Raw genomic sequence first — 9,951 nt, forward strand, 5'->3', positions numbered from 1 at the left:
TGTTGGTTTTCTTTTTTTTAAGCTGTAACTTCACGTGCTGAAGAATTATAAGATTGAGTTAAGACTGAAAAGCAATCTCTTGCTTTGCAAGCATTTTTCTCTTCTTGGATATGAGCCTCATTCATGCAGTAAGATGAACTTGTTAAATGTCTCAGAACAGTGTGAGAGAAGGCTGTGGTTAGCTGTTGTTCAGCTTCTATGCTGATAGAAGTGAGATGCTAAGGTAAAGAGTGGTTTAATACTTACAGTGAACTGTTGCTGCGGCAAAAAATATTCTGTTATTCTCTGTGTTATAGCATTCCTATTTCTAAGTACATACCTTGCTACTCTTGTGTTCTACAGACTTATTCTAGCAGCTAATAGAGATGAGTTTTACAGCAGACCATCCAAATCAGCAGATTTTTGGGACAGCAGCAATGAAATCCTGAGTGGTACGTGATGTTCTTGTATTTCTGGTTGTCCTGTCTAGAAAGTGAGTTGTGCTGTTACTGTCTTATTTGTGTTTTAATATCACGTAGTAGTTTTCCTCCCAGTTTTCTTTTTACTGACTTTAAGCCAAGCAGTGTAATGGAAATGTAGTGATATGTTTGTCCATCACAAACAATTACTTGAGCTTTGGCAGATATGCTGAAATGCTTTCTTAAATAGATGGAATTAGTTACTCCACAGACTCACTGTCTGTACTTGTGACTGAAAATCATTAAAACAAGCCTCAAGGAAATTCTTCTAGTTTCTTATCAGTAATTTATAGGCTACATAGTGGTTTTAGTTATTGATCCATTAGTTTATTAGATTTGGCCTGCAATCAGTTCAGTAAAATGTAGTTATTTAATTGTCTAGTTTTCCTTTGTAGGGAATCTATCTGCAGCCTTGGGTAGACAAAGCAATGCTTAGATCCAAGGTAGCAAACAGTATTTGCAAAGTCACAGATGTTACTGTCACACGTTGTGTCTTATTGTCATTGGCAGGGAGAGCTGTGATGATAAATGACTCCCACTGCGCTGCAGCTCCTTCACTTCTCAAGCTCTGCCTGACATTCCACTTCTGTCCCAGACATTCTGGGTGCTGCTTCCCTTGTGACACAGGAATTTAAAAACAAAGAATTACCCCAAAAACTGAAGAGCCCTGAACTTTCTCTTAAACCTTTGTCATCTCTGCCTGTATTTGGCGTGAGAACACACGTTCTCCATTCAGTGGGTCTGTCTGTGGAGAGCCCATTAATATACTCCCATTGAGTTAAAATTATTAAATCAAAGCAGGACAAAAACATTAAATTCTTTCTTTGTATGAATCAATGAACATTTTTGGACCTGATACAAAACCAGGAATTGTATATGTTTACATATCAGTGTAGCTGTATGTTTTGGTTTTGTGCACCTTTAGTGAAGGTGAAAATATTGATGAAGTGTTGTGTGAGGATGTGACAAAGCTAAACTTGACACTGACATTTTGGAGACTGAAGGAAGGAAAGAGTTTCTGAATAAGCATCCAAGACTTGGTTTTCGTCTCTAATGAAGGATCTCTTATGAGATCTGGAGTTGAAATTCTTCCAACGATATGCATGTTAGATTGCATAAGAGTCTTGGCAGTGGCTTCCTTCTTGTAGCTACTGACAATTAGCACACCCCACCTCCCAGGCAAGTTACTGTTACCGCAATACAATATTCTGCAATTACCTAAATTACTCTAAATTGTTCTGGTTACTTCTAAAGTCAAACTTGCCAATAATGTTAATCTTCCGAGACTTTGCTTTTGAATTAACAAGCATTATGAGCCTACTTAGTTTTCTGTGTATTTTGGCTTACAGGCGTAGCTTATAATTTCACTTTTAGACCTCATACACCTTTTACATCATTCTTTATCATCTATTATTTCAGTAACTTGTTAGTTCAGAATCGTGGATGGGTAATAGAAGTGCTCTTATCCTCATGCATACTTGTCCAAAAAGATAGTACTTACCGTATTTTATTCAGCCTCGTCAAGACTCAGCATCTGTATGAAGAAATTATTTAACCTTGAGATTTTTGAAGATGAATGTAATAGCCTAGTTCTTATTTTATTAGGTCTGGATATGGAGGAAGGAAAAGAAGGTGGGACGTGGCTGGGAATCAGTAAGAAAGGCAGGATGGCAGCCCTGACGAACTATATGCAGCCAACAACTGACAAAAATGCAAAAGGAAGAGGTATGAAAGGATATTATTTATATTTATATTGTTTATTTATCCTTTTATGAAGGAATGTTTTTCTGATTGCTGTTACATTCTGTTGGTTGAAGATATCTTCTGTAGTATTGTTTGTTTTACCAAGCCTTTCAGATTAGTAACTTCACGTGGTCAAGTTGCTCTGTGTACTTCTTTCCTAGGTGCTCTTGTAACAAACTTCTTGACTTCAGATCTGGACTGTTACTCTTACTTGAAGAAAGTTTCAGTAGAAGGACATCTTTATAACGGATTTAATTTAATAGCAGCTGACTTGAAGTAAGTCTGCAAACTTCAGTGTCACAGCAGAAAGATAGTAGTAGTGAAGTACACGTATTTGTTAGCACATGAGTGTAATAATATGGAAGCCTGTCACAAGACAAGCTCTCACTTCAGTTTCTTTAGCTAGTTGGCATGTAAGAGCCCAGTGTTACCCTGGTTGAAATTTCCTTTGTTTTTTCATCTTTCAAATGCTCAATGGCTGCCTTGTATTCTCTTACTTAGGAGCTCATAATTAGTCTTTTCCCTGCAGACTGTTATGATTTTGAGAGAGCAAAACCTTGGCTCTGTAGTTTCTCAGAGATGTACATGCTTCTGTTTGAGTATAAAATCTCTTATCCTCAAATTTTCAATCTAAAATTCAGTTTGCATTTATATTTTCTATATCCTTCCTGCCTTGAAAAAATAAACAGGAACAACCAAAAATGCTATTCTAGAAAATGACAAAGAAAATCCCATCCAAAAATTTGGACTTTGATTTATTGTTTTTCCATGCACAGTTTATGTACAGCTACTCCAACCTCAAGTTTTGGCTGGTGAGCCACAGTAACTTAGAGAGTTGAGTATTCTAATGCTGTAATCAGCATTAGAACAGAAGTTGAAACTGCTGTGTCTTTGTGGGCTGGACAAGCAAGTATCCCCCATCCTACCCTTCATTTTTGCTATTGGGTGGCATGCTGTGGCAAGGTTACAAGAGCTGAGAGCTTCTGGGCTGATATTACTGTCAAAATTCCCTCCTACCTCCCCACTTTGATGCAAGTATGGTTGGTTGCTGCTTTCTTCCTACTGTTTTGTGTGGCTTTATTTCCTTAAGAAAGGCTTTTATTTCAAATTCTGCCAATTTTTCATTTTTAAATTTACTGTGTTATGGTGGGAAAGTGAAATAAAGCTCTCAGATAACCGAAGTCTAAGCTGAATTTATAAAGGCAGATATGCCACCTGTAGAGATAAGAGTGCATTTGTTTTCTTTCTGCTTTGAAACAAGCAGAAAAGTTGGTGCTTTCAGAATGTTAATCGTAAGCTTGTCAGGCAGTTAGTGTTTGCTGCTCTCCTTTGCAGTTTGTTATCCTACCAGTGACTTCACAAGAATTTTTCCTTTTCTATTTTTTCTATTTTCCATTTTTATTGTGGTCAGAGGACTTGATTTCTTGTACTCTATCACATACTGCTGCCTGGCTGCCTTTCATAGGTTGAAAGGCTATCTGTAACTTTAAAGATAATGGAAGAATTAGTCTTACTGTGTTTTTAAGAAAATGCAATACTCAACATGTTTGATGTAATAAGCAGTAAATAGTTTTGGTTTTCTTCATTTTAATTTAGATGTGGTTAATAGTTGTAAAGTCTGTTAGTATGATGATGTTAAAGTAGTTTTGATTGACATTACTAAAATAATAATTCATGTGTTACTATTTAGTTTGCTTGATTTTTTTATTTTTTAAATTCTATGCTAAGGTGATAGGGAATTGTCTGCTCAGCTGAGTAGTCCTTTTGTGGTGATGCAGATCATGATTTCATGCTATGCACTTTGAAAGCTGCATGTGTTAATTCTCCATTGTGAAATCCTTAGCCTTGGATACTCTGGTGAAACGAAATTCTTGGCAAATTAATGATGCAAAGCAATTTCTATAAAACATATAAACCTGTCATCTTAGGAAATTAGAAATAGTCCTGAGAGAGATGTGGTGTATAAATGGAAGCTGCTTTCTATGTAAATAGAAAAACATTATGGTAGCTGATGTTATTTTGTTGAACCATGTTACTGTTCAAAAAAGAGATTGAAGCCTATTCTTAACATATTCATCTATTGTGTAACAGCAGTGACTGGCTCTGCTACAGTGGTGTGAAATGGAGAGGAAACTCCGATTGGAAGAGTAAATGAAGCAGCGTTGGGAAGGGGTATATCTGAGCATGTGATACTGCTGTCTGTAGGTGGCATGCTTAAAGAGATATTTACAACGTTTGAGTTCTCAGATCCTCAAGAAAACAAACTTATTTTCTCTGTGTTACTATGATGACAGAACAGTATATGATACAGGTGCAGTGATGTGAGAAGAGGCAGCGTAAGGGTTGTGAAATCTGGTCATTCATTTCCACAGCTTTGTATGATTTATTTTAAACAAGCATGTTCTTTGATGCCTCTAGTGTCATTCATTAACTGTATTCTATACATTCTTATTTGCATCAAGGCTAAGACCTGCCTTTCTAGCTCATGGAAAAATAAGGAACAGGGAATGGCATCTCTTCTTTATTCTGTTTTATGGTACTCAATCCAAATTCAGTTTTAACTGCAAGTTCTGTGACGTTTTCTTTTAAATTCAAAGAAGATTTCTTGCTTCAGGAGGTGGAGTTTGCTCATGTTTACGGTATACCTGCCTGCTTTCCATGCAGCAATTCTGGGTTTTACTGAATTGCATTACCACTGTGTTTAAAAATGATGATGGTAACATTTGACTGTGGTATGATATACTATTTCAGAGGAGGAGAGTAATGAAATTCATCAGTTAATTTCTGGGCTGTGGTGTCAGAGCAGTAACAGTGACAGAAACATCTTGCTGTGTTTGAAGGTTGTGTGGAATTAGCAAGTGATCAACTACAGAAGCTGATGGTTTTTCAAGGAGAAATTCTTGTTTGTATTTTTCAGTAGCACCAAAGGAGATGTAATTTGCTACTATGGAAACAAAGGAGAACCGGAACCTGTTTTCTTAAATCCTGGTAGGTTTACAGGTTTACATCTAAAAGGTTGGAATATTACTCTGTTACTTTAAAGGACTCAGAATATAGTCATATTCTCCAGTATTTTGGCTGGTTAAGCATTGTCTTTGCTAACTTTCCTTGCATTCTTAAAAATAAATGCTTAAATTCATTTAAATATTTGCTAATATATCTCAGTAAAGTGTCAGTAGTTTATAACAGCTTCTATCCTTGTCAGTGTTCAATCTCCACTGCAGTTACTGGAATGTTACTTAATTATGATCAGGGGACAAAGGTCTGTCTTGAGGAATGGAATTTTCAAAGTCAGAGGTAACTTTTCTTACTTTGCGGAGTTAAGAAGTAATTTGACTGTGCTCCCCTAGGGACAGAATTGGCTTTAAAAAATAATGAACTTTTATCTTTAAGTCGGGTAGACTGATTTAAAATATTTAAATTCTAGCCCTTTGCTAGCCAACTATATAGGAGACTCCAGTATTCATCACCAAAAACCAACAGGAATGAAGTGAGACATGCAGAATGCTTTAGCTGGTTGATAGCAGTTGTGAAGAAGGCTGTGTTAATACACAAAGGCTTATTTTGCTTGCTTAAAATAGTCAAAGCCTTGCTGCCAATAGGCAAATAGTTACTGTACCAGTTATGGCATAAATTCTTGGAAACAGCACTAAACAGACTTTAACACAAACAAAAAGCTGGTCACTCCTTTATTGTGTTACCTCTGTACAATATGAAATTGAATTTCATTGATTTCATAATGTATGAAGCTTGGAGAATTGGAATTGCTTTACAGAAATAAAGCCAACAATGTAGTGATTAAGAGTTATTTTGTGTTTAGGCTGTGCGATACCCTCATGTTTCTGTTAGTGTTGTGCTCTGGGCAGGGAATCTTTGGTATTTCACAAAAGTCTGGGAAAAGGTTAAGTTGTTTTATTAAGTGTTACATGCTACATTTACATGTTATATTTTTTTTCTCCTTTGGTGCATGCACATGTATAGGAATATATGGACTGAGCAATTGTTTGTTGGATACACCATGGAAGAAACTTCAGTATGGGAAACAGCTTTTCACAGAAGTCATCAACAGAAGCCAAGACCTTGCCAAAGAGGACTTGGTGCAGGAGCTCCTTACAGTGATGAATAATCAAGAGCCGTAAGAAAACAATATAGAGAGGCCAACTTCACAGAAAACAGCTTAGTGCAAGAGATAATATGATGGAGAATTAAAAAAAAATAATAATTTCTTCTACAACTTTTTCAGTCAATTACCTGACCCTGCAATTGAAGACCAAGGGAAGGAATACATACGTCCTATATTGAACAAGTATGCAGCTGTGTGCGTTCGTTGCCCAGGTTATGGAACAAGGTAATATTTCCTGCTGGACCAAAACATATCTCAATTCAAATGTATGTTGTCATAAATGTTAACTCTTTACTGAGTGTTTTGTATTTCTTCTGCCTTTATGTTGTTTCAGGACAAACACAGTCCTTCTCATTGATTCAGAAGGAAATGTTACTTTCACAGAGCGTGCCATGATCAACGAGGATGTCAGCCAGTGGAAAACAAGCACCTATGAATTCAAACTGCACGTGTAACAACTTTCCATTTGAATGCATTGTAATAAAAGCAATGAAAGCAAGCTGTTAAGCTCCAGGAAATGTTTTCTGCCAGCTTCTGGAAGCTAAAAATAGCAAGAGAAGCAAAAGTTGTTTTAAATAGATCGTATAAGCTATCAATCTCACAAATCCTTTGCATAAAACCAAGTTTCTTGCTGTTCTTACACTAAGTTACAACTTTAAAACAAATTTCTGACCGTGTGGCTTTGTTTTATCATCTAAGCTTTAAAAAATGGTAATATCCAGTGGAAGGTACCAACAGGATACTGTGACTTGCATATAACTTCTTTATTTTTATTTCAACCAAAGCTGAGAATATATGCAGCTTCTTGGTGAATCAATCTTCAGCTAACTTTCAAATCTAAATTTTGTCTAAAAGTTAGATTTTTATCATTTGCACTTGGAATTGAAAGGAAATCAGCTGCAGTTCCATTTCTTTTCACAGGTTCCTCTAATTTCTTTTCACTCAGATGCAACCATGGTGTATGATGCCTGAAACCAATGTCAAGCAGTCACAGAACTTAAGATCAGAGGGATCATGAGGCCACCTGGTCTAACACCTGTTTCCAGGGCAAGGCTGTCTTTGCCCAACATGCAAGTCATTTTTTTAAAGTATATTTTAAAGGAATACTAACCTTGCATTCAATTCAGAGGAGGAGAAACACTTGCTGCCTTTGTTTTTTACAAATCTCCTTTCAATATATAATTTTATGATTGTAAGCTGATGCCAATGTGCATTAAATGAATGTATGTTTTCTTTGAGGAATTAATTGCTTTGGTAATATTTAAACTTGTCACCATGCCATGGTGCATTGTTCTGCCTGGAGAGGGTAGGAAGGGAAGAATTCTTTGTTTTGTTTACCTGTAAATATTACAGCAATAGATCTTAAGTACTCTCAAATCTAGTTTTAGAACTAAGAAATTAAGTTGTCACTGCTCAGTTTTATTCAGTAAAGTTTAGAGTTGTTTGTCTTTGAAGAGAATAAAATTCTGTACTGTGACATCTTGTTTGCTTATAATCTCGTTAGCAATATTAGTTTTTTTTCCTTCCCAACCAGACAGATAAGGAATAATTATGCTTGCAAATGGAAACTGAAGTTACACGAACTTGAGACAGCCTTAGTGATCTGCATACCTGGATGTTGCAGTGGAGGTGACATTTGTAATTATCTATCTACAGTTACAGATAGATGGAGAATTCAGAATCACCTTTAGAATGGAACATCTGTTGTAATGTAACTTGTTTCAGCCATGCTGAAAAGATCACTCTCCAGAATTCTTTATGTAGTATCTTGTTTAAGAGTGTATATTTCTATGAGTGGTCATAACACAAGGAATGGGAGGGGAGCAAACAGACAAAAATCCCAGCAAGTAGGGCTGTGAAGTTGAAGGATTCTTGGTAGCCTTTTCCATGGAAGCAGTAGGATTAACAGGCAAGTAAAAAAGAATAACCACCATATTCTGAGCAGCTTTGATAAAATGACACTTTTCAACATGCAATTTGTTTCCATCTCATTCTGTGATTGATATTCTTTGTCTTTACTAAATATCAGTATGAATTATCACAGTACTTACTAAAACTTTGCTTTATTTGCCTTATTAAATAAACAAGTCTCCCAGGAAAACCTTGATTTATATTCAAGCATTATAAAAGTCCATATGAAGCTCTCATCTTTCTCCTGAAGAGTTTAAGCTAGAAGTGGCATTCGGTGATGATGTATTTTGTGGTTTTTGCTTGTTTTTAAATCTAAAGAAAAGCCTCTGACGTGGATTTAAAATCTTCTAATGAGGATGTGATAACTACGTATGTATGCAATTTGAACTTCATTAAATTATTTTGGATAAATATACATGATTGTCTACTAAAATTAATACAAAATGTAATGATACTGTATACTTGGTCTCTGCAGTTATGATTATGTAACTGCGAAACCGTGACTTAAAATACTTCAAGCAAATATATAAGCTGGCCTTTAAGTAGGCTCTTAAAAGTATTTTAGTCCTTATTTAATATAATCTAAATTGATGGGACTTCAGCATACATTTGATAATCAATATATTCTTAAATATTCTCAGTAAAGTGTTCTGGATCCACTTTTATAAAACCTTGTTTTTGAGCTTGTTCTTTGTGCCCTTTGAGGAAAGCACTACATACTGATAGCAGTGAGGTACTTTACAAGCCTGTCCTCTAGTGACAGAGGAGGTGTATTCAATGGATATCTCATCTGATATTTCAGCCCTGGTGGGCACGAAACCAGTGGTAGTCAGTAACTTACCTGATGGCGTAAACACATTGATTGCTTCTGTTCTGTGAAGAAAATCACATCACTTTTCAGGTGTTAGTTAAGATAGATTAAATAATAAGCTGAGAATATGTGGAGCCAATAGTGTCATTTCTTGTAGTACAACATTATAACTGGTATTCAGTAACTGGGGCTTTTACCTCTCCTTATGAGAAAGTATTCTAAGAGAAAAAGTGGGAAAGCAAGCTTTTCTCTTGGTATGCTAGTTCAGTTGTGAATGGCTATTGGAAGTAACCATAGAGCCAAGATGTTACCAAGTGCATTCATCTGTGTTCTGATTGTCCCATCTCAACTGAATGTATTCCATTTGGAAAGGAATTAGCTGTCCTTTCAGTTAGAGTATATAAATGTGTATATAGAGTAACTATATACTATATAATATTTAATATAATATAAATAGTAATATTTAATTTAATATAATAATAAATCTTAATTTTTGAGTTCATGTACAAAAATAATTTCACATGAAGTAATTATTTTGGAATGTGGATTATATTTTTAATTGCACTATATTTAACCTTCTGTGTTTGAGAACTGTTGCAGGCTTCCAATTTATGTAGCTGCAGTTGCAGTGTTACTTGGACGTTGAGAAGGCTCAGTCGTTTGTACTCTGGCCCAGTATGTCCAGGTGCCAGGGAAATGGTCTGCTTGGAAGCATCTCCATGCTGAAGTTCAAAGGTTAATTTTTACAGAGCTGCAGGTAATCTTGAATCAACTCGCTTCCCCCTCAGTGTCCAATGTAGCTGAACGTGAATACTGTACAGTCACCTGAGTAGCGCACAGATTAAAAGGTAACACAAAATAGCATCTTAATATCTTAACTAAGGATATATATATATTTTTTTAAA

At 35.8% G+C, this 9,951-nt stretch overlaps 1 protein-coding gene across 1 annotated transcript in view; it reads left to right on the forward strand.

The window, feature by feature from the left end:
* TANGO2 (transport and golgi organization 2 homolog) overlaps positions 1 to 8,650 on the forward strand; it is a 13,951-nt gene extending 5,301 nt beyond the window's left edge. The window contains exons 3-9 of the mRNA XM_003210880.4: positions 343 to 431; positions 2,064 to 2,183; positions 2,363 to 2,477; positions 5,119 to 5,189; positions 6,183 to 6,336; positions 6,445 to 6,549; positions 6,659 to 8,650. Coding sequence (XP_003210928.1) covers positions 343 to 431; positions 2,064 to 2,183; positions 2,363 to 2,477; positions 5,119 to 5,189; positions 6,183 to 6,336; positions 6,445 to 6,549; positions 6,659 to 6,779 — 775 coding nt within the window. The 3' untranslated portion in view covers positions 6,780 to 8,650. The remainder of the gene's footprint in view (positions 1 to 342; positions 432 to 2,063; positions 2,184 to 2,362; positions 2,478 to 5,118; positions 5,190 to 6,182; positions 6,337 to 6,444; positions 6,550 to 6,658) is intronic.
* The last annotated feature ends 1,301 nt before the right edge of the window (positions 8,651 to 9,951 follow it).

This window comes from Meleagris gallopavo, chromosome 17 (assembly GCF_000146605.3).
Source record: "Meleagris gallopavo isolate NT-WF06-2002-E0010 breed Aviagen turkey brand Nicholas breeding stock chromosome 17, Turkey_5.1, whole genome shotgun sequence".
Classification (NCBI taxonomy): Eukaryota; Metazoa; Chordata; class Aves; order Galliformes; family Phasianidae; genus Meleagris; species Meleagris gallopavo.